Source organism: Hippocampus bargibanti, linkage group LG15 (assembly GCF_051943395.1).
Source record: "Hippocampus bargibanti isolate YZ-2025 linkage group LG15, ASM5194339v1, whole genome shotgun sequence".
NCBI classification, from domain to species: domain Eukaryota; kingdom Metazoa; phylum Chordata; class Actinopteri; order Syngnathiformes; family Syngnathidae; genus Hippocampus; species Hippocampus bargibanti.
The window spans coordinates 10571926-10598696 of NC_142748.1; the positions used below are offsets into that span (position 1 = coordinate 10571926).

The following is a 26771-nucleotide window of genomic DNA, read 5'->3' on the forward strand; positions in this document are numbered from 1 at the left end:
GTAAATTCTGCTTTCATAATACATCGGGCGAGCGGTCGATTTGAAAAGTGAGAGAATAACTCTTTTTTTTTTCAGGAGACGCAAGGCCGAAAACACAACGAGCATTCCTGTAGGGAAGAGTAAGGACAACGATGCTTTTTTGTCTTTAAACTTAACGACACGCGAACATCTCTTCAGGTATTTAAAATTTTCGTATTTTTTGTAGCGCTTGAACGCATCACCATGTAGCGTAAAATCATTTTACCTTCACTTATAAATGCTTCTACCTTTCGGCTTTTCCCTTCAGGGGGTTGCCTCCATGTACCCCTATCTTGTGGTTCTTCTTTCACAGCATCCAAAAACCCCACCTTGGGTCTTCCTCTTGGCCTTTCGCAGTTCAAGACTCAGCATCCTTTGACCAAGGATGCTGAGTCCTGAACTGTGAATCCGCATCCTGTATATGTAGTGTGTGTGTTTGTTTGTGTTGAATCAAATGAAGCCCACATCAACCCCACTTTTTAATGGCTTATAACAATTACAACGGTTGAAATTAATAAGAATCGGAATGTACATGAAGTTACAAATTAAGATCATCCATCACCCCAACAACAAGAAAAAGAAAACATGGAGCAAGACATTGATCCAACCCAAAGTATGACTTATTTTACAAATGAATGCTGATTTGACGCAGTCCATGTTCAGGAAAGCAGGGAGAAAAAAAGGTAAAAAATAATTTGAGCGTCCTCGATGTCAATACGTTGGCCACGTTTCTCCCGTCGACGTCACATCAGATCTCAAACTCATCCGTTAACGAACGTCCCTTTTCCTGCAACTACACAAATAAAAGCTGTTAGTACACTTAACCAAAATAACTTCAACTAAAATAACAGAAAGTAGATAGGGTCTTTCGCAAAGTAAATAAATCGATAGATACAAAATGAACGAATACAAAGTTAATGAGAGCTAAATAAAAAAAAAGCCATTTTCAAACAAAAATGAATAAAATGTCACCTCACAAGTCTTTGTTAAAGCTAATACAGGGTGACCCATGACAAAATGGTGGACATTTGGAACACGTCTTGGGAAAGCCATAAATTGACTAAAAATTGACAGAAATAGCTGAAAGTCTGCTGAATGGTCTTCCATAAACGGAATAATGTGTGGTTGTAATTTGAAATAAATCAAAGCCACAATTGACATTTTCATGGGTCCGCATCTTTTTGGGTCACCCTGTACAAGACTCACCGTGTACGTTGGATTTTTGAAGGACACGAGGCCTTCCTCCTCGATAGGCTCAAACCTCTGCCAAGAAATCAAAAGAAAGAATCCGCACACGGCCACCAAATCAATTTAATATTCGCCATGAGTGCAGAAAAGCATCAAACGAGCGTTTCCACGGTTACCTGCGCGTTGGAAGCGGCGGGCGGCGAACGGACGTCTGCGTCTTGGTTCTCCGAGCTGTACGCCGGGTTTTCAAAGGCCTCCTGCAACGCAAGCAAAGGTGGAAATGGCGCCGAGGAACCCACGTTAGCGACGCGCTGTCGCGATTCCGCGCGTTTAAGTGGGTGAGAACCTTGTTGGAAGATGCGGGCTTGGTGTCGCGTCTTCTGCTGGGCTCATCCTCCACCTTGACCTCCTCCATGTAGAAGGGATTTGTGATGCTCTTCTTGCACAGAGGAGCAAAAAAAAACAAATTCACGTGAGCGTCATAAGGTTTCAAACTGCATCCTCCGAGCCAATATGGAGTCATCTGAGAGGACAGTTTACGCATCTGTTGTTTATCTATCCATGAACCTGGTTTGTGGCGGTGGAGGTAGGCGTGGCAGTGGGTGCGCTCCGAGCGCCGGGCTGCGGTACATTCACGTAGGTCGGGTTGTCAAAACTCTTCTGCTCCGTCTCCTCCAGGGACATACACGGGACCTGACGGAAGGATACTGAGAATAGTCGCTTGTTGCAAAACGGACTTTGGATTTTTATGACTCCACGTTTGGACTTACCGCCTGAGAAGTGCGCCTTGGTTCAGGGTCTTCTAAATTGGATCCATTGGGAGGGGGACTTTTTCTAAATGACCCCCCCCCCCCAAAACAGTCAGGAATGGTTTTAATTGTCATTTGGATCAAAAATGAAGAGAAATTATTTGTGCATTGCTGTTGTGTCATCTCACCTCAAGAAAGGCAGGTTGGGCATTGAAGGCATGGAAGGCATGGAAGGCATGGAAGGCATGGAAGGCATGGAAGGAAGGCTGTCCCGGAATCTCTCCACGATTTTGGACTTTCTCCTGGCGGCGTAAACCAGTGCAACCAGCAGGACCAAGACGATGACCGTCACTCCGATGGCAATGCCGACTGCAATGAGGAGGAAACGCGTGGCGGGTGAGTACGAAAAAAAAACAATGCTAACGCCTTAGCATTTTGGTCAACGTACGCGAAGATGCCACCACGCCGTAGACGTTGGTCTGGCAGTAGTCGCCCTGCCACTCCGCAGGACACCTGAGGCGAAAGATACGCTGACGACATTACAAGGTAGCCATTTTGTAAATTTTAATAATGATTGATTATTTGTGCTACTGACTTGCAGAGCGCTTTGTCGTCATCAAAATAGCAAGTGCCGCCATTTTGACACTGGCACGGCGGCGGCATGGTAGGCGGAGGCTGGAATCCTGCAAATGAGCAAAGGTGCTGACTCTGCAACACAATAATAACCCCCCGCCCCCAACCGTACCGGCGTCGCATTGCGTGTCGCTTCCCGGGACGAAACTGGAGCCTTCGGGACAGGCGCAGGAGTAGCCCCCCGGACGCAGTAGGCACAGATGGCTGCACGTTCCCTTGCAGGGATTGGTCACTGCGGAGAGGAGCGCGGTTTAGCGCCACGCCTCGTACCCCCGGTGGCTTTGCATCACGCACCGGCAATGGAGTTGTATCGCTGCTCCTGGTAAACGGCCACTTGGGTCAGCCAGGGCCCGGCGGTCAGCAGCTTGGTCTTGGGTCCGATGCCAAACTTGTTTTGTCGGAACACCTCCCCTTTCTCTTCCGTGTTCCAGTAAACGTGGTCTTCGAACACGTTGACGCTGAAGGGGTTTCTCACGTCTGTGGGATGAAATCTCAGTTGGGGGGGGGGGCAAAACAAAACAAACAAAACCACAGAAAAACAAAGCAGTCAGCTTTTGTGGCTCCTCACCGATGAAGACGGCGGTTCGGCGGTCCTCCCCCGACGGCAGGACCGACTCGATGCGGCTCTCCTTGGAGTCGGACCAGTAGACTCTGTCGTTATTGGTGAAATCGACGGACAGGCCGGTGGGCCAGCCCAGGTTTTGCCCCACCAGGACCTTCCGCTCTTGACCGTCCAACCAGCAACATTCAATCTTGGCGGCTTCCCCGCGGTCGGCCCAGTAGAGCATCCTGCACAAGCACGACGGGTCAGACCCCCCGCGGGGATTAGGGGCCTTGCCGGTCTGGCCGCTTCGGACCCTACCCCAGTCGCGGGTTGACCGCCACGGCAGACGGGTGGCCCAGGTCGGTCTTGACCAGATGCTTCCTGTAGCGCCCATCCAACATGGCCACCTCCAACCTCTGCAGCTTGGAGTCGGCCCAGTACAGATTCCTACCGGACCAAACGAATCCTTGAGCTGGTTCTCCTCCTCCTCCACGCGCGAATGACCCTCGGTGACCCTCACCTGCCCACCCAGTCCACGGCAATGCCGTCCGGTCTGGTGATGTACTTAATCCCGAGGTCGACGGCGGCGCCGACGTTGTCGCTGCCGTCATCCAGCGACGGTATGTAGGCTCGCTTAATGGCGCCCGGCGTGGAGTCCTTGCTGGCCACGGTGAAGTACACCATACCTGCGGAAACGCGAGCGCCATGTGGACTTGCCAAAAACGCCCCCACGAGCCCCACCTCAACTCACTGAACCCGGTCTTGTTGTGGTCCCAGTCATAGTCCAGCGCCAGGATGCGCTCGGCCTCCTCCACAAAGTCGTGGTAGCCTTCCGTTTGCAGGTTGAACTTGCGGATGCGGACGCTCTCCGGGAGGAGAAGCACGGGGGCGGCGCCTAGCGGAGGAGGAAAAAAAAGGAGGAACTCGTGGCGTTTCCTCAGCGGATAGCCGGCGGAGCTTCTCCTCACTCACCTTGGGCCTCGCACAGGTCGCCGTTGCCGACTTTCCGGTAGCCGGGGGCGCACTCGCAGTCGTAGCCGCCTTTGGTGTTCTTGCACAGCTGAGGACACGTGCCGAAGACCTCGCACTCGTCCACGTCTGCGGCGAGAACATTTTTGGAAAGTTCGTCATGACTGTACGTCGTTTTTATTGGGGTGTGTGCATACCCAAGCAAGTGTAAGTGTTGTCCGGGTCCACCGTGTAGCCAGGGTTGCAGGAGCAGATGAATCCAGTGCCGTTCAAGTTGGTGCAGATCTGCTGGCAGCGTTTCTCCTCACAGTTGCGGTCGTGGCCAAAATCTAACGTCCGAGAAGCGCCGGAGGAGCATTTCAGCCATTTTTTATTTTAGTTTTTGGGCTTCTCGTGCTAACTTACTGCAGCCCAATTCGTCTGTGCGGTCGCCGCAGTTGTCGTTGTGGTCGCAGACGTAAGGCAGCGGCACGCAGTGGCCGTTGGTGCATTTAAACTGCTCCAGTGTGCACGGGGCCAAGGTGGGGGGGCGGCCTGCAAAAAAAAAAAATCATCATCATAATTCATAATTCATCTGCAGCAGCTCAGAAAAGTTTGAGTGGCGTCCTCGGAGGCAATAACCTCTCATGCTCGGATTGATTCGCCGTACGTAAATCCATTGTCGGCCAGGAGCGGCTATTTAATCCCAGCGCAAATCGTTTGTTCTGATTGATGCTTAAGCTGATTGCAGCGCAATTCCGTAACATTTGCTGTCCCTCGGACGTTGCTTTTGCAGTTTAGCCATTTCGCAGGCCCCAAATTTGGACCCATTACAATAATCTTTGCAAAAGGGATACAAGAGCTTTATTTTTCTTTCTCCGTGAATGGGGAACGAGTGGTCGAAAGGGTCTTACAAAGTTCCTCCTTCTCGTCACTGCCGTCTCCACAGTCGTCCTTCTGGTTGCACAGCAGCCCGGAGTAGACGCAGTAGCCGTTGGCGCAGCGAAATCGAGAAGGCATCTCGCAAGTGATGTTGACTGTTGAAAAGAAAGAGCACGGACGGCGTCAGTCATCCCGCTACGCGCAAACCGGACGTTTGCTAACCAGTCGACGGCCAATCTCACGGCATAGAGCCAGTCGCTCGTCGGATCGGTCGCCGCAGTCGTCGGCGCCGTCGCAAACCCAGCCCATGTTCACGCACAGGTGGTTGTCGCATTCAAATTGGCTCTGAGGGCACCATCGGCCTCCCGGGTAACGCGTGGCTAGGAGGGGTGAGGAGATCGTTCAAAGTGGCGAGGACGGCGACCAATCACGTGAGACAAAGCACAAAACGACTTTGCGGCGGGGACTCACGACAGCCGGTCTCGTCCGATAGATCCTGACAATCCGGGTGGCCGTCGCAGTGCAGCACGGCGGGGACGCAGTGACCCGAGTCGCACCGGAACGTGTCCGGACGACACGTGTTCAACTCTGTCACGAGGGAATCGGCGCTAAGTATCGGGATGCCGTCTCTGCGCGTCGTGCAGCGCAAGGCTCACCGCAGTCTCGTTCGTCCGAGTTGTCGCCGCAGTCGTTGTAGTGATCGCACACCCACTTCCCCGGGATACACTGCTGGTTGTCGCATCGGAATTCGCTCTCGGAGCAGGGCCTCGGCTCTGGAAAGAGCGGTCGGCGGCGTTGCGGCGTCGAATCGAGACAAGAGCGGTGCGGCCATTTTCTCACGTACGGCAGTTTCTCTCATCCGAGCCGTCGCCGCAGTCGTCGCTGCCGTCGCACTTCCAGCGGACGGGAACGCAGCGATGGTTGTCGCAACGGAAGTCGCCCACGGGGTCGCAGGTCACCGCCTCTGTCGGCCAGACAAAACCAACCCAAAAAAATTGCACGTCGGCAGTTGGAGTGGGATTTTTGGAGGCGCTTCGAAGTTGCTGGACCGACCGCAGCCTTGCTCGTCGCTGTTGTCGATGCAGTCGTTGGCGCCGTCGCATCGGGCCCACTGAGGAATGCAGCGGTAGTTTGTTTTGCAGGAGAACTCGGTCTCATCGCACTTGTAATCCGGACCCACTGGCAGGGATGAAGGCTGTTTAGTCGCCGATAACGCCCCATTTTGTATTTGGGCCCCATTGGCTTCACTCACTGCAGGTGTCGAAAGGTTCGTCGGATCCGTCGCCGCAGTCGTCCTGCACGTCGCACACGTAGTTGGAGGGCAGGCAGTTGCCGTTGGCGCACTGGAACTGGCCCGGTTGGCAGGTGCGCTGGCTGCAGGTCTGGGCGTCCTCGTCGCTGCCGTCCGAGCAGTCCGGGGAGCCGTCGCAGTGCCACGACATGGGGATGCACATCTTGTTCTTGCACTGGAACTGATTTTCCTCGCATCGATGGTCGCCTAAAGCCACGTCACCGTGTTGGCCTTCACATCGCAAAATTTAACCCTCCCCCCAAAAAAGCGGACAGGGACGCACTGCAGAGGGCGGCGTCCTCGTCGGAGCCGTCGGGGCAGTCCGGGTGAGCGTCGCACAGGAAGCCGGGATACGTGCAGTTTCCGTCGTGACACTGGAAGTGGCCGACGGGGCAGTAACGAGGCGGGCAAGTCTGGGGTTCATCCGAGCCGTCGCCGCAGTCCGACTGGCCGTCGCACTTCCACCATATTGGAATGCACCTGGCGTCAAACCACAGTCAAAATGCCTCCCGCTTTCATCTCCCAAAGCCGCGGCGGACGCCGAAGCGGACCTCTCGTTGTCCCCGCAGCGGAATTGCGTGCTGGAGCAGTCGGCCACGCATTGGATCTTGAAGCCCACCGTGATTCCGATGAAGTGGTCGGGACACTCGCAAGTGGCCCGCTGCCCGCCGGGGGCGATCAGACAAAGATGGCTGCAGGTTATGGTGTGGGACGAGCACGGGTTTTCACCTGCGAAAAGTACCACAATGGCCGCTGTAGTACAGCGAGAGACCGCCTTCCTTCATACGCCAAGTCGCCGCCGTCCTACTTGGTGGTTGCCTGTACGGGTGCACCACACGAAGCTCATACGGGGGGTGCGTGTTGTTGCCCATCAGCGCGCGTCCTTCGCCGCTGTACTTGTGCGCCTTTTCCACCGAGTGTGTGTTCCAGTCGGTCCAGTAGAGCGTGTCCTCAAAGAGGGACAGCGCAGCGACGTGGGGCAGGGTACCGGCCAGGGCCCGGTGGCGGTTCTTGCCGTCCATGTCCGCAAAGCTGCAAGCGGGTCCATCAGAAAGGGGGGCGGGATTGACGCCTCGCACGCGCGCCTGAGAGAAACTTACTCGAGGAAGTTGAGGTGGGCGTCGGCAAAGAAAATCTTGTTGGTGGTGTAGTCGATGGTCAAGGCGGTGGGCCACTCCAGCTTGGCGGTGACAATGGCGCTGATGTTGCGACCGTCCATGCCCGCTCTGCCGATGTACGGCGTGTCCGCCCAGTCGGTCCAGTACAACCACCTGTGGAGGCGGCGTCTCTTTCACATTCAGCTTCTCGCCAGGCGGCGGTGCCGGGGCGCATTGCAGCCAGACGGTTGGACCCACCCGTATTTGGGGTTGACCGCCACGGCCCTCGGCCGGCTGACAGTGTAGGTGTTGTTTCCGTTGGTGAAGTGGCCGGAGATCAGCTTCTTCATGTAGCGCCCGTCCAGCTCCATCACGTGGATGGCGCCGTCGGAACCATCCGCCCAGTACAACTTCCTGCACGCAGGCGTTGTCACAAATGAGGAACAATTTTGTCACCTCTGGGCCAGCGGCACTTTACGACCATACCTTTTTTTTCAGCCCTCAAAAACGACTCACCTGCCCACCCAGTCGAGCGCCAAGCCCTCTGCGCCGAAAACGCCGCTGTCTACCAGCACCTCCCTGCGGCTGCCGTCAAAACGCATCCTCTCCATCTTTCCCACGCCGGCATCGTACCAATACAGCCGTCTCTCCGAATAATCGAAATCCAGCGCCACCGCGTTGGAGAGCCCCTGCAACGCGATGCTCAGCTGAGATCCGTCGGTGGTTAAGTTGCGGATGTAGTAGCGATTGCTGTAGAGAAGGTAGGGGCTGACGCCGCTGTTTTGGCGACAGGTGCGCCCGTCGGGTTCCCGCAGGTATCCCGCCGCGCATCTGCAGTGGTAGGAGCCGGCCGTGTTGTCGCAGATCTGGCTGCAGACGGACGGCATGCTCAGACACTCGTCGAGGTCCTCGCAGGCTTTGCCGTCCGCCATCAGCCTATAGCCAGGGTTGCAGGAGCAGAAGTAACTGGTCGCCGTGTTCGTACACAGCTGGGCGCACTGGTGCACCAAAGGGTCCAGGCACTCATTGATGCCTAAACGGACCAAAGGAATTCGACGTTGCAAGTCAATCGGCCATACGCAATTATTTAGTTTTTTGGGGTGTGAGTGTGTGTGGCCAAAACGTAGCGTAGCGCGAGTCAGTTTTCTCACCGCAGCCTTTTTCGTCACTGTTGTCCTCGCAGTCCTTCACCCCGTTGCACACGTTGTTCACGTCGATGCACGCGCCCCACTTGCACATGTACTGGTGAGGCGCGCACGTGGGTTGCGGCGTCACGCACAGGCTGGCCGCCTCATCCGAACCGTCCGAGCAGTCGTTCTCGCCGTCGCAGGCGTAAGAGGAGGGGACGCAGGCCCCGTTGCCGCAGGTGAACTGGTAGCTGCTGCACGTGTCGTAAGTACAACCCAGCTCGTCGCTGCCGTCGCCGCAGTCGTTCACCCGATCGCAGCTAAAAGGAGGAGGAGAGCGTCGTGGGATGACGTCCAACTCAATTTGGCAGCTGTTCTCCTGTTCTACTCACTGATAAGGAAGATAAAGGCAGAGGCCGTTGGAGCAGGCAAACTCATTCATGTGGCAGGTCCGATTTGGGCAGTTGTGGAGCTCGTCCGCCGCGTCCAGGCAGTCCTTGTCCCCGTCACACACGTAGTTCAAGGGGATGCAGCGCGGGTGACCCGGCAGCCACGTCGGGCAGCTGAACTGGTTGGAGCTGCACGTGCGCTGGCCTGTGGTAAACGCAATGCCATCAAGGGGTCGAATGTGAGCAATCGAGTTCTGATTTTTGGATTATTCTACTTGTTGCATGTTGAAAGGCGAAAGGTCTGACCGCATTGCAGCTCGGGAGCCTCGTCACTGCTGTCCCAGCAGTCGTCGTTGCCATCGCACACCATGTGCTGAGGGATGCAGTTACCGTTGGTGCAAGTGAACTCGCTGGCGCCGCAAGTCTGCACGTGATGCTCTGGAATGGGAACAAGATGCGGTCAAGACGACGTCCCGGGTCGAGAAGATGAAATGAGCCTACCGCAGGTCGGAGGCTCGTCGGTTCCATCAACGCAATCCTCGTAGAAATCGCACACCCACGATTGAGGGATGCACTTGCCGCTGTCGCACTGGAACTTGTCGGGGGAGCATGTGCGGCCCGCTGTCGCCACACAAATCCGGCTTGAGAAACGACCTAGAAATTGTCAGAACGGGCTTACCGCAGAAGAGAGGATTCTCATCGCTGTTGTCCCCGCAGTTGTTGTAGCCGTCACACAGGTTGTCGGGATAGATGCAGATGTTGGTGTTTTCGCATTTGACTTTGCCCGATGGACACTCGCGGTCAGCTGGAGAGAGTCAAAGGCGCAACGGCCCAGACCCACAATGAATACAATTCAAATCCACCGCACGGCAACGAATAGACTCACGGCAGTTGATTTCATCCGAGGTGGCGTTGTCGCGGCAGTCGTTGAAGCCGTCGCAGACGAAGGCGGCGCTGATGCAGCGGCCGTTGTTGCAGGTGAACTCCGAGTCCGGGTTGCAGGTGGGGAAGGGGCAACCTCGCTCGTCGCTGTTGTCGCCGCAGTCGTCCGTGTAGTCGCAGGCGTAGCTGAGCGGCACGCACCGGCCGTTGTCGCAGGTGAACTGACTGCCCGAGCAGGTGTGGAAGGCTGCGCTCGTCCACAACGGTAATGTTGTCGTTCTTTAGGACGTCTTTCTCTCTCTAAAGGAAATGGATGATTCCAATTTGCCGAAAGCCTCACCGCAAACTCGCTCCAGCTCGTCCGTGTGATCGCCGCAGTCGTTGAAGCCGTCACACTTCCAGCTGGCGCTGATGCAGGAGCCGTCCAGACAGGTGAACTGCTCAGGCTGGCAGCGCTTGCCGTCGTCTTGGATGCAGTCCTTGCCGTTGTTGGCCAGGTACCACTTGCCCTCAGAGGGACACTGGCACTCTGGTCCCGCTGGGCCTGGAACAGAAAAGTTGCCTTGATGGATTCAAAGGCCGGGAAATAAGCGTTTAAAAAATGGCCGGCGCTTACCAGGAACACACACGTTACTGCAGCCTCCGTTGAACAGCAGGCAGGAGCTGGAGCAGCTCTCCTGCTTGGACCCGGAATAGACGTGAATGTCGTTTGGCCGGTACTGAAGATCCTGGGCCAGCGTCACTACGTTGGAGCCGTCGTTTTTCCCTGCCCGGAAGACGCCTCGCTCCGTCCAGTCGGTCCAGTAGATGTCCTGCTTGAAGACGGTCATGGCAAAGGGGTACTGGACCCCCAGCAGGATGACTTGTCTGTTTGCGCCCGTCAGGGTGGACCGCTCGATTTTGTCTCTGATGGAGGACGAGAGACCAAAGACGAAGAGGTGAGGAGAGCAAAAATAAATCAATCCGGTGGGTGGTGTCTCCATGAAGGTTCTGGCGAACGTACTGTGAGGAGTCGGCCCAGTACAACAGCCTCTCCTCAAAGTCGATCGCCAAGCCGTTGGGGGTTGACAAGCTGCTGTTGATGATAACCACCCTGAAGTTCCCCCCCAGCGTGGCTCTTTCAATCTTGGCAGGCCCGGCCCAGTCGGTCCAGTACAAGTACCTGCGCCGGTGAACAGAGCGTCCCCATTTCTGACGTGGCCGTCGCCCCGAAAGGTGGAAAGGAGACCTTTACCCGTAGCAAGGGTCCACGACGATGCCCCGGGGACGGTTTGCGTGGGCGATGATGGTGCGGTTGTTTCCGTCCAAGCCGACCGACTGCACGTTCTGCTGGTAGTATTCGGTGAAGTAGAGACGTTTGTTGATCCAGTCGTACGCCAGGCCCTCGGGGTCGTCCAGATCTGACGGGAAATTCAGTTGAAAAATCATTTTGTGTTGGATGAGGGTTTTAAGGTTGGCTTTTGAATGAGGATTTAGGTTTTGAACTGAGATTAGTGCTTCAATGTACAGTTGTAAATTTAACTCACCTGACACGATGATGGTGGGCGCACTTGTAGGGTTGGTGGTGCTGACGTAGCCAATTTTGCTCCTGCCGTAGCCGCCGAACCGGGTGAAAAAAACCCGCCTCTCCTTGTAGTCGAAATCCAAGCCCATCAGGTTGGAGCCCAGGTTGAAGGGGGGGAAAGGACTGCTGTGGTCTTGGGGGTCTAGCCTCATACTGGTCAGGGCTTGGTCGGTGGTGAAAATGAGAAAGTCATCTTGGGCGTAGCCGCAGGTCACTCCGTTGGTGAGGAGCGAGCCGTGCGCACAGGCGCATTTGGGGTGGTCCTGCTCCGGGATGGCGAAGCAGAGCTGCTGGCAGCGCCCGTTGTCTTCGTGGCATGGGTTGAAGCCCACCTGGTGGGCCGCTAAAGGCTGCACGTGAGCGTCAAAGATGGCCACATCTGACGCGCCGTCGAGGTTGTCTCGGATGATCTGGTGACAAGAATGCGCCTTGGTTTGATCCCAAAAGAGAAACAAATCGGCCATAAAACGGATCCGTTTTCTGTCCGATTTTAAAGGAAGGAAAAGGCCGATGGAATTGTCAATGGCGCTCACCTCAGATTGGTTCATATTGCCCGGCTCTTTACTTGCTTGCAAGAGCCTTCCAAGTTTTTTATCCACCCACAGCATGACGTTTCCGAGTATCGAGACCGCCATGGGAGACGGGAGGCGACTGCCGTAGCGGATCAACTGCCTCTGCGAGCCGTCGGAAGCCATTCGGGAGATCATGTCCAGGACGTCGTCCGTCCAGTAGAGGAAGTCGTTGGTGTAATCGATCGCGAGGCCGCGAGGCGACAGCAGGCTCTCCGAAGCCAGCACTGTGCGGTTGGTGCCGTCCAGCAGGGCCCGCTCGATTTTGGGGGTCTGCCCGCCGTCGGTCCAGAAGAGGTAGCGCTGCTTGGGGTTGACCGCCAGGTCGCGGGGCCTGTCGTGGGCGGACTTGAGGAGAATCAGTCTGTACGACGTGTTAATGGCCTGCACTTCCAGAAAGGTCTCAGTGTCAAGGGCGTTGGAGAAATACAAGTTGTCTGAGGAGAGGAACAAAGATGGACTTTTGAAAAAAACTTGCAATGACGGTGCCATCGCAGACAATCCTTCTGCTGAATCTCAGCCTCACACAAGGAGCTCAAAAACCCCGTTCAGGATAGAGAGAGAAAGTGAGTTTCATACTAGCAACCCAGTCCACAGCAAGGCCCTGGATCCCTCCTTTTCCAATGCCATCGTAGACCACCCTTTCGTAGTTTGTTCCATCGGTTCTGCTCCTGTAGATCCCCTTGTAGTATGTGGAGGTGCTATTTTCAACCCAGTAGAGGTAGCCGGATTCTACGTGGAGGCCCAAGCTCGCCTTGGTGCGAGAAGAATCTGCAAAGAGCCAACGTTCACCAGGGCGAAGAAGGGAAACTCCACCGAGCCAAAGACCGCGTCAACCAACGCACCTCCACCGATGGGCGCCATGGCCTCCGAATGATCCGAGCTGTTTATGTGGAAGCCGCGGATGTAGGAGGGCGTGGAGACCACAGCGAAGGAGTCGACCTCTTTGCAACGAGAGCCGTCCGGCGACGGGTAGAAGCCGGTGGTGCAGGCGCACCTCCTTTGGTTGTTGGGTTTGGGCAGACAGAGGTGAGGGCAGTCCCCATTGTTGGCGCTGCAGGCGTTTGACGTCCCCGCCGAGTCTAGAGTGAAAAAAATAGCGGAGAGGCGTCACGAAGGAACTTTAGAACCCTGGTGGATATAAAGCCGACGCGTACTGTCTCTGGCGTGCACTTTGATGGCACGCAGGTAGGACAAGTTGCTCCTCATCACCACCATATTGGCGCCCGTGTCTTTGTCCACCCTCTCGATGACCTCGTAGTCAATGTCGGTGTAGTAAAGATGGTTCTGGTAGATAGTCAAGCCCCAGGGGTGAGACAGGCCGCTGACCACCGTCACCCGGCTGGCCCCGTCCATGGTCCCGCTCTCGATCTAAACCAATGAGAGGCCCGTAAGCGCCACCGCGCAAGCTCCAAAAGTTGTTCTTGTCGTCGCGCGTACCACTCCTGAGCCTGTCACCCCCCAGTAAAGCTTCCTGGTGGAAATATCGGCGGCGATGTAGGCGATGTTTGCTAGGTTGCCCGTGTACAGCTTTGTGAGGTTGCTCCCGTCCATGTTGGCGCTGCCCACCTTTGGCGAAACCCCGTTGTTCGACCCTCTGTCCGCCCAAAACAACTTCCTGGGGAGGGGGAAATAAATCCCAATGTCATTCGTCCCATCCTCGCTGCATCCAATCAGATGCCTTACCCTCTTGCTGGATCTAAGGCAATCCCGACGGGCTCTCCCATGCCTTCGGGTTTCCCCGTCGCGGTGATGAGAGTGTTCCGATAAAGCTGTTGTCCGTCGACGCGGACGACCTGAAGAAACGGTTTTGATTTGGAATTCATTCGACTTGCGTAATCGTGTGTACGTTTGGACCACTTCCTGCCTCTTTTTACCTCGATGGATTGATTCACAGGATTGTTATAATACATGTTTCGGGTGATCCAGTCAAAAGCCAGGCCAGACGGCACCCCCATGAGAGCGCCCGGCGCAAACTGAGACCTCTTGGTGCCATTGAAGTGCACGCGCCACATGGAACCCTGGCCAAGGTCAAGGAAAGACGACTCTCAAATGAGGATTTTCAGCCACTGTGCCGGGAGATCCGACGAGGATCAGCTTAGTACGTCCGCTCACCGATTTCTCCACCCAGTAGATAAACTGGTCCCGGTCGTCAAACTCAATGTCCCGCCCCTCTCTGATACCCGACACGGGCGCCATGGCATTGTTGGAGGTGTCGGCCGGGTCCAGGGGGATCCCGAAAAGCACCGTTTCTCTTGCCACCATCAAGAAAGGGATTTTATCTGAAATTGAGACAACACGTGTTTCATGGGCCTTGGAAGAAAAAGTATTTTTGGTCGAATTTGCTCAATTTGATTTTGTAGATTGTACATCTATTTGAGAAATACAACAGAATTTAGATTGTGTTATTTTTGGCAGCGAACTGATGATTTTGCTTATTTTTTCGAGCGCATGTTGCAACAATGACGGAAAAGAACCCCCCACCTTTGATGCAGGTACGTTTATCATTATCCAACGTCCATCCAGACTGGCAGTGGCAGGTGTAATAATTTGGCCTGAAACCAGACAGCAGGCACAGCTGACTGCACACGTTGTTTTTGCACGGGTTGAGGCCTGCACACAAAATCACCGTCGGATCCGATACGAATGGGAACGATCGTCAGTGCCTAAAGAAAACAAGCGAGCCGGTGTTCCGGTTTTGGGTGAGGGGAGGATATGGTTTACCTTCGGGCTGTTTAAGGGGATGGTCCAGAACCAGGCCCATTGGCTGATAGACGCTGTTCATCAGTATAGTAACGTTGCCGCCGTGGAACTTGTTGGTGCTCATCACTTTGCCGCTATAGCGCTCCGACCAGAAGACGCTGTCCTCAAAAATGGTCATGCCGTGCGGGTGTTGCAGAACCTGAAAACCAAAGGATTTGGTTGTTGACGGCATCCCGATTCTGAGCCTGTGATTTGATTGGAATTCAACGTACCGTGTCGCTCGCCATAACTTGATGGCGGTTCTTTCCGTCGTAGTCGCAGTAGTCGATGTATTTCAGGTAAGCGTCTGTGAAGTAGACCCTGCGCGTGGTGTAGTCCAGCGCCAAGCCATTAGGCCAGTAAATTTTCGTTGTGACGATGGTCTGTCTCATAGCGCCGTCCATGTCGGCCCGTTCGATCTTGGGATTCTGACCCCAATCCGACCAGAACATCAGGTTGGTACTGTGCGGGGTGACCAGAAAAAAGTTCAACCGACGACTCTTGCAAGAAGATAACCGAATGCCGAACCGAATGAAAGAAGATGACCTTCCTTACTGGTTGCGGGGGTCGAGAACCAGGCCGCGGGGGCTGGTCACGTTTTTGCTGAGCAGCACTTTGCGGAAACGACCGTCCAGACTGGACACCTCGATGTTTTCCATGACAGAGTCGGTCCAGTAGAGGTTTCTGCCCACCCAGTCCACCGCGATGCTCTCTGGCACTAACAGACCGCTGGAGAACATCTGCAGCAACAGAAGTGCCGGCTATAAATTTGAGACTTTCGCAATTTGGCAGGATCATAATCCACTGTACGGTTCCTGGCGCTCATAAAAAAAAAACATTTCTTATTTTCCATTTCAGGATTGCAGAATGAATGAGCGTACTCTGCCGAGAGGAATGCACCGCACCAATTGGCAAACGTACTTCCTGTCTATCAGTTCCATTCTGGTAGGCGCTCCAGATCTTCTTCTGCGTGGCGTCCGCCCAGTACACCCTGGAAGTCACACGGTCAAAGTCCACGGTCACAATGCTTGAGCCGCTAACCACTGGACTAATGGTGGGCGGCTCTGCATTGATCCTGTTGGCGATGACTTGGTTGCGCTTGGCGATGAGAAGCACGGCTGCGAGACGGTCTAAAAGAAGAAGGGGAAAAAAGGAGCAGCATGGGTAGGCTAGCCTCATTTATATCAAAATGTGCTTTTGGAGTTAATTATGAATACGGTGTTGCCATTATGAAAAAAAGAACATAGGGTTGACATTTGAGTTGACTTTTCTATAGCCCACCTATAGCTTTGCAAGTGCGGCCGTCTGGTTCCAGGAGGTAACCGAAGGAGCAGTAACAGCGGAAGCCTCCTCTCTCGTTGTAGCAATTCTGGCTGCAAAAGCCCGGGATGAGACACTCGTTGATGTCGTCGCAGGTCTTGGAGTCGTTCAGCAGCTGGAAACCCGGCGGACATTTGCACTCGGCCCCGAACGGTCCTTGAAAGCAGATGTGACTACAGCCGCCGTTGCTCAGTATACAGTCGTCGTCGTCTGTGGGGGGAAATGACGTAAGAGTAATGAATAATCCAAAATGTCCAGCTCTGCGTGTATGTTTGATTTTTTTTTTCTCCCAAAATAGAAAATGGACGGCCGGACAGATGATTGGTTTGAAACGGCACCTAAGCAAAACTCACTGCAGAGAGGTGACTCATCAGCTCCATTGGGGCAGTCGGCGTGGCTGTCGCAGACCTGATTTTGCTGTATGCACACTTGATCCGTGGGACACATCCACTGATCGTTGGGACACTGGAACGGCGGCGTGGGACAGTTCTGCTCGTCGCTATTGTCCCGGCAGTCATTTTCACCGTCGCACAACCAGGAATTGGGGATGCATATCGTGTTTTTGCACTGGAAGTAGGAGGACACGCAGGTGACGGGCGGGCAGGAGATGTGCTCATCGGATCCGTCCTCGCAGTCGGGGTGGCCGTCACATTCCCATGCTTTCGGCAAGCAGAATCCATCGGTTTGGCACTGGAACTCATTGTCGTGGCACAAGCCTGGGCCTGGTGTGGCTTTGGGGGCAGACATTACAAAAGTCATTCGCTGCACCGACAAATCTTCCTGGCTCAGCGACTCCATGGCAAATAACGGCAAGTTCGACTTACGACAGTCTCGCTCGTCGGAATGGTCCCTGCAGTCAAACACTCCGTCGCACTGGTAACTCTTGCTAATACATTGGTCGCCGGAGGCACAGGCCAACTCGTAGGAGGGGCAGGAGTACTCTTTGTCGAAAGCAAAAAAATATATCTTCAAAATGTTATCGCCACAGACCGCCGAGCGGTCGTGACGTCAATGCTACCGCAATTTTCCTCGTCCGCGCCATCCAAACAGTCCTGGTCTCCGTCGCATACGAAGCCGTTGTATATGCAGCGGTGGTTGGGACACAGGAAGTAGGAAGGACTGCAAGTGGTGATGGTGGAATCTGAAAAGCAGGACAAGGGCGTTGACGTCTTTATAACTAAGACAATAGAAGCCCCCGGGAAGACATTCCCAAGAGAGGGAGTGGCTACGGAAAAGGCCGCGTCCCCGCTGACCTGCCGCTTACTCCCTGGTACCTCGATTAGCTTCACTTAGCAACACTTACTGCAGTTGTGTTCATCCGAGCCGTCTCCGCAGTCGTTGTCGCCGTCGCACAACCACCCCGCAGAGACGCATCTCTTGTTGTCGCAGGTGAACTCGTTTGCGGAACAGGTGGCGGGGACCTCCGTGGGACAGTCGACTTCATCTGAGCCGTCGCCGCAGTCATCCGTGCCGTCGCATCGCCACCACTTGAGGATGCAGTGCTTGTTGTTGCAGGTGAAGGCCGTGGGTGAGCAAGTCGCCCCTGGAAAAACGGGAAGCAATGATATCGCTTCAACATCAAAGGTACGACAGACATCAGTGACACGGCCAAAACAGGAAGTGACTAAAAATACAGATACACAAAAACCCGGTGAAAGTAGCCGATTTCGTATTGTAGGACTATAAATATAGTTCCATAATACTGTAAAACACAAAATACATAGACATCTGGTGTCAGGCGCTGAAATCAACATCTACTGGGAATTTTTCTGTTTCGCCAAGAAAACTGAGTTAGGTTCTCGTTTATTGGTTCAAATGCATTTTGGGTCTGCGACGTGGTCACGAGTGCTTGGTGTCTCCCGTTTGCTCACCGGTATTGGTGCAATTGGCCTCGTCGGATTGATCCACGCAGTCCGAATAGCCGTCGCAGCGGTAGGAGTTGGGCCGACAGCGACCCTCGTCGCACTCGAAAGAGTAGTCCCCGCAGTTGTTGTCCGGTGGGGAAACGCTGTTGTCCTTAATGCAGTCCTGCTGGTTGACCTGCAGCTTCATGCCGTACGGACATCCACACACGCGGCTGTAGGACGCAGTCGGGAAGCAGAAATGGCTGCAGCGCCCGTTAGGCACCGTATTGCAACGACTGTTGATACCTACGAGGAGAAAAGTGAGGCACAAAGTCACTTCCCTGTTTTGTCCCCGTCATTTTGCTCGGTCATTTTCGTACTGCTATGGAGGTCGGGTGTGTAGGCCTTGATGTTCTGAATGCCACGAATTCCTTCTCTGAGCATATAGTTCCATCCTCCATCTCTTTTCCTCATCCTAAATATGGCTCTGGTTCTGGTATCAGACACATACAAGTAGTCTAGGGGACACACACACAAGAAATGCTTTACTTTATATTCTTTCAGACTCGAAAACAACATGGCCATTTTTCATCAGTCAAGTATGCAAATAAACAAACGGACCTGAATAAACCGTCAAAGAGTAAGGCTTTGTAATCTGCCCAATATTGGTGAAGGTCTGTCTGTCGTTTCCCTCAATGTTAACATGACCAATTTGACCCAAGAGGTTGTCTGCCCAATAGAGCCGGTTTTGTCTGTTGAAGTCACAAGAAACAAACAAACAAAAAAAAGATACCATGACTCGTCTGCTTCTTGAAGAGTAGATCCATATTCAGCTTGCATTGTACACTTACACATAGTCCAGGGCGAGTCCGTACGGCCACCCAAGAGTCGTGTTGACCAACGGTACCGCGTTGCTGCCATCAGGGAAGCTCCTCATTATGACCGCCGGACGATACCAGTCAGACCAAAACAAGTAGCTACACAGGAAGACATTTTGGGGTGAACGGCGACGTTCAACTCAAATCATGCCAACCGTTTTTGCTTGTTTTTGTGAAATAAAAATGCAGAAGAATAAGACACAGAGATAAACGCTGACGAGCATTCAGACGCATCCTATGACACATCTGTTATTGGATCCAAATGATGACTAACCCAGCACCAGGATGCACCGCAATTCCTTTTGGGCTCTTCAATCCAGTGACAACGTCTCGCCGGGACTTGTCGGTGATTCTGAAGGCCGTCACTGTCTTGTAAGAGCTCGAGGTCCAGAATAAAACGTTGGAGGTCCAGTCATAGGCCATGGCGTTGATGGATGAGGTCCTGTAGCCTGTCAAAATCTGTTGAGCTGAAAGGGTAAGAAAAGAGTTTCATTGGGCAAACATGTAAAAGTAACTACAGGTTGGAATAAAGCTGTTAGCAAAGTATCATTGACATTTGCTTACCGGTCCCATTGAGGTTGGACTTATAAATGATCCCTGTGATCCTGTCATTGTAGAAAATTGCCCCCTGGTTACCATCAAACTCCACGGCGGAGCCAGAAAAAGACGAGGAGAGCCCTGAGAGGGGAAGCATGACGTCTTCCTGGAGGGAAATGCTGAGTGGGATCCCTCGCGTGGCAACGTCGGTGGCCACCATCAAAAAGTTCTGGATCTCTGGTCGACAAGTGCAAGGTTGCTGTTAGCAGACGCGCGCCCGTGCCAGACTTGTTGCCGCTTTTCCGGAGATTAGCATTAGGTTGCCCACACCGCCTGCCCCCCGTTTTGTCGTTGCCTTGGCAATTTGTGCCTTAGTCTCTTTTGCTGTCACCGTGGCTGTTTGGCATTTTCATGTGCAACAACAGAGTGAGCTTTCTTTCCTGCTTGCTTTGGGTTTCGGAGCAATAAATGGCATGTTTGTTTATTCAGAAGCCAAAGTAACTCAAACTAACTTGAACTATTGTGCACGATTGTACTTTTTATCTAAAAAAAAAAGAACACTTATGTGCATTTGCCATTTCCAACTCACTGAAGCAGCTCCGAAGGTCGTCATCCAGGTCGTAACCGTGGCGGCATTTACAGCGGTAGCCCAGACCGTCGTTATCGTTGCGGTGGCTCAGGACACAAATCTGCTGACAGCCGCCGTTGTGACGCCCGCAGGGGTTCATGACTGTTTGAGGGGATGAAAACGAGCTGATTTAGTTGACGTGTGTTATGTTGAAGGTGGAAGTTGCTAAGGGGGTGGTTTACCCATGGGCTGCAGCGTTTGGTGCGAGACCACAATATGGCCGGGTCGGTTGGGGGCTCGATAGAGGAGTGTCGCATTGCTGCCGTTGAACCGGTTGGCTCTCACAACGCCCATCTTGGTCCAATCGGTGAAGAAGACGTGGTTCTCAAAGACGGCCATCCCAAAAGGATGTGGGGCCTGGGTTGCACCATTGAGAACCATTTTCCTGAAAGGCAACGGCAACAAACGGCCATCATACACGGTGAATGGCAAACAGAACCCACCGCCGGGTGACCCTTACCGGTCCAAGCCGTAATAGGTCACGGTTTCCACTGTTTCAAAGTGACTGTCAGACCAGTAGACCCTTTTTGTGACGATATCGATGCTAATTGCGGTGGGCGTGCCCAGCCTGCTCTTCACCAGCTCCACGCGGTTACTGCCGTCCATGAAGGCCCTCTCGAGCTTGACCTGCCCCTTGAATCCTTCCATGTCGGTGAAAAACATGTAACTGCAAAGGCAAACGTCCATTCAATCAATACAAATGAATTTGATTTAAAATGGCTTGCTTTAAATCCAACTCAAAAGGAGAGCAATTCAAGGCGAGTCAATCAATAATTGCAATTTGGACCCACCCCACTGTGGGGTCCAGGACGAGGCCGTGAGGACTCTGCAGGTTCTCAGCAACCAGCGTGACCCGATTGCCTCCGTCAAACCCGCACATGTCGATGCGCTCCACAGTGGCGTCTAACACGTACAGCTTGAAGTTGATCCAGTCCACGGCCAGGTTCTGAACGTTGTGAACTGCCGCCGTCAGAACCTCTTTAATGTCTCCGCCGTTATAATTGGCAGAATACACCTGGAGCGAAAAACAGGACACGGTGGTCACCCTGTGCTAACGGCTTCACTTCAAACTCACAGAAGAAGGCTCGCCCACCTTATTGTTGTGCGTGTCGCTCCAGAAGACGGTCTCGCTGTGGTGGTGAAATGCCACGCCGACGACCGTATTTTTACCCTGAGCGGGTATCAAAGTTCGAACGTTGCGGCCGTGTACGTCAGCCATCATCACATCTCCCCCGTCGGAAAAAATGAGGTGCGGCATTCCACCTGGGAACAAAAGTTGAACGCGGGCATATTCTTTATCTTTTGCAAAAAAAAATGACAATAAACCTTTACTAGATACTATATTACAGTTTTCGCGGTCAAATAAAATGGCTTTTTTGCCTTCTGTTTGAATATATTTGTATTGTTTACCTCCCATAGCGGTTCGTACCTGACAAATTGGCCCTGCAGATGTGACCCTGCTCCAGGAAGTATCCATCGGCGCAGCTGCAGCGGTGCGTCCCCGGCCGGTCTTCACATAGCTGGTCACAGATCCCCCAGATTTGACAGTCGTCGTAGTCTGCGCACATTAGCGGTCCAATCCACTGTCGTTTCTCCAACTGCGTAAGTATGCGGCACCCGTGGCGATGCGGTTTTCGCGATCACCTCATCTTACCTTCACAGGAGCGACTGTCATTGCCGACGACAAATCCATCCGGGCAGTAGCAAGCGCCTCCTTCTGGCGACACGTGGCATAGATACTCGCAGCTCAAGGTTGAGCAGTGCTCTAAACCTGCGGGCGATGCCAATAAAAGTCCCAGTTTACCGACGCATCCTGTTAAAGGCCTCTAATCATCTGCAGAGGTGACATTATAATTCTTTGCAAGCTAAATTACGGCCATCATGTGCTGCCTCTGAGGGCCATTATCATGTTGCGTCCCGGAGAAAAGGTTAATGTTAAACCAAGCGTTTGTAAGGGCCGCGATAAAGTTGAGAGCTGTTATCATATCAAGCCCTCAGCAGCTACCGTCTTAGAAATGCTTGTAAGGCACTATCCTTCGATGCCGATAACCCTTGGACCGTCACTGTTAGCGGCCGACGAAAGTTGGGGATGCGCTCTGGTCGGCGGGCAAACTTTTATTGCTCTGATTTGTGTGACATCTTTTGATCTTACCACAGGTCTTCCCGATGGTGGAGTTGGTCTCATCTGTGCCCCCGGGACAATCCACTTTGTCGTCGCAAACCTTCCCCACCGGAATGCAAGCAGTGGAGCCAGGGCAGCCCCATTCGCCGGGGTAACAATCGCGTGAGTTGCTGTCTGCAAGGAATGTTTTTTTTTAAGCAGGCTCATTACAAAATCAGTATGGGGCACAGAGCGGAGAAGATAAACTCTGATGTTTGACATTCTTAATTTCAATCTGAAACCTACAAGATGCGGAAATGAATTGTGAGGTTGAGTTTTAAATGTGAAAGGATCATAAAAACAAGCAATTCTGAAGGGCTGGGGCAAATTTGATTGACACGTCAGCACTGGAGGAAAAAAAAATCTGACATCCAAGACCCAGATGTGTCCTTACCACATCCTTTTTCATCACTGTTGTCCCCACAGTCATTGAACTTGTCACACACCCAATACTGAGGAATACAACGACCACTTGTACAAGTGAACTCGTCGCCGCCGCAGCTTTGATACGCTGCAAAAGAAAAGAGGCAAAAAATGCATGAATTCAGCTTGAGCAACTTGAACATTTGAACCTCTGCAACTTCAATGTTCCAATCGCTTGGCCTTACCGCAGCCTTGCTCGTCGCTGTTGTCCCCGCAATCATTCCAGGAGTCGCACAAGAAGTAATGTGGGATGCAAACACCATTGGGACATTGATATTCGTGGAGTGAGCAGTGATTGACGGCTGCAAAGCAGACATTCAGGCAGTGAAAACTGACAAATAATTGCGTATAGACTGAAATTCATCCAGGGGGTGTGTTTATATTTCTCATTCCAAATAATTCTAGTTTTCCCACAGCAACAATTTCTAACCCCACTAGTCCACATTCTTTCCCAATTTTATCGTTCCCATTTAAACTAGAAACATCCCGAGCTCTGTATTGTTTGCGTCTGCTTCGGTGTGACTATTTTGAAAGCTTGACCGTACAGAATTAAAGTTTTTTTTTTGCCGTTTTGAAAAGATTATACTACCACCTAGAGGCAAACATTGCATGACCGTTACTGTACGGCGTTAGCCGCTAAGCTAGCAGGACTGTAAATCGATTCATTTGACTGTGGCGGAGGTCTGTAAATTTCTCAGTGGTCTTTTTGTTATCACTATAAACTTCTTTACTCACTGCAATTATATTCGTCAGAACCATCTCGGCAGTCTTGGAGTCCATTACAACGCTGAGAGTTGTTATAACAGGCCCCATTAGCACACGTCTTCTCGGTGCATTGTGGGTAGTCTGGAAAAAAGCGCGCATACATTTTAGTTTCTTTATTTATCCAGAATAAAAAAAACCAACGTTGAGATTAAAACTCTCTTTTAAAGTTTGACTCGGTCTCAAAAAACAGCCATTTATGAAAAAAAAAAAAGATTATACATGATGTTACACCGATTCCTGTTTAACTAACATTGTTACTGTAACAAAAAGTCTTAACAAACAAATAAAATATTCGACATTTATCTTACTGCAATTATTTTCATCAGAATTGTCGATGCAGTCCTTAACATGGTCACATTTGTAGTTAGCGGGAATGCACTGGCCCTCCTGGCAGGTAAACTGGTCCGGGCTGCAAGTTCGACTGCCTGTTTGATTAAAAATAGAGAAATCAAACTAGAATTCTAGTTTAAAAAAAATCGTTAAATAGTGAGGTTATATACTGTAAATGTCCATACCACACTCCCTTTCTTCATCCGAACCATCCATGCAGTCCTCCTCGCCATCACAGACATATTGCAGTGGGATGCATTGACCCGTCGTTACACATTTGAACTGCTGTGAGTTGCATGATGGAGTAGCTGTTATTGGGGGGAAAACAAAAGGGTCGGGGGTAAATGAGATTATTCCTTGCAACTTCCCTCCTAATGAAACCCCCCCCCCCCCATCCCTACTCACGGCAATTGAGCTCATCAGAGTCGTCCGTGCAGTCTTTGGTTCCATCGCACTTCCAGGCGATGTATATGCACTGCCCATTGTTGCATTGAAATTCCTGACTTTCACAGCTCCCTTTAGGAGAACGCACGAAGCATGTGATTTAGAACAACAATAGCGGTTCATATCTCATTCATTCATGATCTGAACCGCTTTATTGACCCAGAGAAGGCCCACCCAGGCCCAGGGACAACATAAAAAGTCCACACAGGAAGGTCGGAGCTGGAATTGGCCCTGGTACACCTGCACTGTGATGTTGACGGGCAAACTACTCGACAATGCGTTCATAAATCACCAAATCAAAACAATAATAAATAAAAAACAAGCAAAGGTAAAAATGTCACAAAAATACATATAGAAGGCGGAATGCGGTTAAACCAGTTGATCAGACAGATTTTTAAAAAGTTCGTTATTTATTTTCACATTTATTTAGGTACAATTTTTGTTTGGACTGTGTGTGACATGTCTTTATTTAACAAGGATTTGTGTGTTAATGTTCAAACTGTGTTTTACAATGGTGGTTTATGGTGGTTTCTCGCTCACAACATGTGATTTAGGGAGTTTGCATCGTAAATGTAAAAAGTGCACTTTGGATCTGAGATCCGTATGAGCCTAAAACCACCCTCAGCAACACAGCGACCATCTTTCATTCGGACTTGACTAACAGGTAACAAAATATTTGCAAACTTGCTGAAATTTCAACAAAATGCTGAGCACTTTTGTAAGAGTCAGAAAGGCCTCCCTCAAACGTTTGGGACTTTTATGTCAGAGCTATTTGTTTTAGCCTTGGTGGCGTTGAGCACTTTAAAAATAAAGTTGGGAGGAGAGGAAATTGTTTTCACATCCATTTCTTAAGAGATTTATAAGGAGGGGTTATAAGTAAGTCTGTATTGTTAGTTAAAATACAATGATCATTAAAATATTTCATTTGACATTCAAAAGGAAGCAAATATATGGTCAAACCAAAATAGATTAAGAGTATCAGATTGCCGGGGTATACAAAACTTTATTTGAATCAATAAAACATTTCCCCTTTTGCATTTTGGTTGTTAAAACAAATGTAAGTTTCCCCCTTGCACCTTTTGCAGAGTTTCGAGACACCTGCTCTCTTATAAAGGCCCAGTACTTAAATCTAACCTTTTATGATTAAATTTTTCGCCTTTTTATTCTCCTAAATTTCCAACACGACAGTCTTCAAATGGACAAAAGTCTCTTACCTGCAACTGTGCAAATTCCTTGAAAGAGCAGAAGAAGTAAGAAAAACTGAAGACCTGGAATTGCCATCACTGATCAATCCTCTCAGTCTTGCCTCTCTATTCGTTGTGGACTGGCACAGAAAAGCAAACCATGCTCATCCGTTATCCCAAAGTCTCGTGGGATGGCAATGGGTAAAACCAGCAAACCAATAATGATCTCTAGGAGGTGTCCGGCTTTTTTATGCCTTTCCTCGTTTACATAAACTTGATCGAGGATGAACTTTTACCCTTTGGCATCTTGTCCGCATCAGCAAAAAAAAAGGAGCCACACACTTTTTTTTGTTTAACGGCGGCAGCATGTGCACAAGCGCTTGCAAAGAAATCAATGGAATTTATTGGAGCGATTAAACACATTGACCAATGAATTAAATTAATGCCCCTCCACCCCACCTACCTCCAAAAAATGTTATGAGGACATTGTCGTGCTCCTTCCGGTGCACATCTCTTGGCTACCTGGGTGTAATTTAATTTAATGTACTATATGTGTTAGTTTGTTATATCATTTTTGACATACAGGTATTTATTTGTATTATTAATCATACTTCAGAGAGGATGAATCATTTACTTATAAGTATTTTCTCTTGTCTCATCTGATTTGGATTTTCTGCATCACACTGCCCCCATAGATAGATTCATTTGATGGGGTTTTAGCATCAACGTAACATTCTTTAATGTAAAGTTATGCATTCACAAAATTGACAGCAAACTTAAACTTTGCGGCGACAATGCTCTTTTTGTCGGCAAAATTGCAGTTTCTTGTGAAGCGTGTTATTTATATATATATATATATATATATATAATGGTTCTGGAATGACTTGATTATTGTATTTTTTATGTGTTTGTTTTATAAAGGTCAAGGGATGTATCATTTCAACATCCCCAAACTCATAAAACGCTCTCATTTAAGCCCAATAAACATCCCTTCGCTGACAAATTATTATAACACCTTCAACCTTCCTTCTTTGTTTTACAACACGTGACCTTTTTTACACATTTATCTCCTTATCTGCACTCAGGCACAAAGGTATATTGCTTAGCTTCTTTACCTTTTTTTCGTCAAACATTTTGGAGTTACTTTTTGCCGGTGAAAATAGAAGACCAAAACAACCTTGTTGGAAATCTAACTACCACAAGGACATAAACAACCCATGGTGACACACCTCTTTGTATGACCCTACAAACAAAAAGCCAATAAAATTCCTCTCCATCTGTTATTGTCTGATAGTCATCAAATTGGAGTATGCAGTAAATCTCTCCTTTTTTGTTTTTAAATTAACCTGCTTCATGCACCAAATATTTCATCGAGCTCTATCTGGTAAATCTTTCATATAAATGATTCTACAAGTTTGGTTTGTTGTATGCAAGGGATATACATGTAGTTGTGCAACATTCTATCCTCACTCAGCACAAAAATAAGAGTTACAACGAAATACATTAAATATTCTATTTATTTTAATAAATAGCACATTTTCTGTAATGTAACGATAAATGTTTGTTTGGGATGTTTATTAGTTACGGACGTTAGCTTTTCTATATTTTTGATATGTTCAATTATTTAACGACAG

General features: G+C 51.0%; 1 protein-coding gene and 2 long non-coding RNA genes across 3 annotated transcripts; 2 read left to right on the forward strand and 1 right to left on the reverse strand.

Moving 5' to 3' along the window:
• Positions 1-484: 484 nt before the first annotated feature.
• Positions 485-25313, reverse strand: lrp2b (low density lipoprotein receptor-related protein 2b). The gene is made up of 81 exons (XM_089015156.1): positions 25168-25313; positions 23915-24025; positions 23695-23817; positions 23488-23604; positions 23150-23260; positions 22600-22716; positions 22386-22502; positions 21983-22126; positions 21485-21601; positions 21260-21388; positions 20924-21093; positions 20622-20845; positions 20291-20497; positions 20013-20215; positions 19792-19932; positions 19230-19439; positions 18940-19132; positions 18639-18764; positions 18409-18539; positions 18168-18305; positions 17815-18093; positions 17247-17486; positions 16962-17084; positions 16768-16884; positions 16297-16674; positions 15905-16153; positions 15545-15753; positions 15179-15363; positions 14857-15085; positions 14606-14783; positions 14366-14494; positions 13997-14163; positions 13759-13902; positions 13568-13677; positions 13322-13499; positions 13039-13252; positions 12727-12963; positions 12461-12652; positions 11846-12318; positions 11275-11722; positions 10983-11148; positions 10752-10910; positions 10365-10654; positions 10089-10292; positions 9753-9995; positions 9546-9671; positions 9368-9487; positions 9173-9304; positions 8870-9071; positions 8502-8797; positions 7867-8383; positions 7609-7764; positions 7354-7524; positions 7062-7285; positions 6805-6982; positions 6537-6733; positions 6215-6460; positions 6016-6141; positions 5807-5926; positions 5619-5735; positions 5434-5550; positions 5205-5342; positions 4995-5117; positions 4507-4635; positions 4299-4430; positions 4105-4230; positions 3884-4027; positions 3653-3818; positions 3451-3579; positions 3157-3377; positions 2883-3065; positions 2701-2820; positions 2551-2638; positions 2404-2468; positions 2144-2324; positions 1977-2040; positions 1774-1899; positions 1553-1645; positions 1383-1463; positions 1225-1281; positions 485-811 (listed from the first exon to the last, which is right to left on the reverse strand). The coding sequence occupies exons 1-81, from the start codon at positions 25232-25234 to the stop codon at positions 767-769; spliced, it is 13893 nt and encodes a 4630-aa protein (XP_088871282.1). The 5' UTR covers positions 25235-25313; the 3' UTR covers positions 485-766.
• Positions 15669-16380, forward strand: LOC148887798 (uncharacterized). Its single transcript, XR_016117412.1, has 3 exons — positions 15669-15787; positions 16039-16170; positions 16242-16380. It is a non-coding gene; the product is annotated as an uncharacterized LOC148887798 (long non-coding RNA).
• LOC148887799 (uncharacterized) lies at positions 19000-22316 on the forward strand. The gene is made up of 5 exons (XR_016117411.1): positions 19000-19140; positions 19283-19457; positions 21250-21432; positions 21493-21672; positions 21988-22316. It is a non-coding gene; the product is annotated as an uncharacterized LOC148887799 (long non-coding RNA).
• Positions 25314-26771: the final 1458 nt, after the last annotated feature.

Bases quoted from the DNA above. Each gene is read 5' to 3' on its own strand.
- lrp2b (XM_089015156.1), bottom strand. From the start codon at position 25,234: ATGGCAATTCCAGGTCTTCAGTTTTTCTTACTTCTTCTGCTCTTTCAA. The intron at 6,983-7,061 runs GTAGGACGGCGG...TACTTTTCGCAG, and splicing joins CCCGTACAGGCAACCACCAA to GTGAAAACCCGTGCTCGTCC. The intron at 4,636-4,994 runs GTAAGACCCTTT...TTTTTTTTGCAG, and splicing joins TGACGAGAAGGAGGAACTTT to GCCGCCCCCCCACCTTGGCC.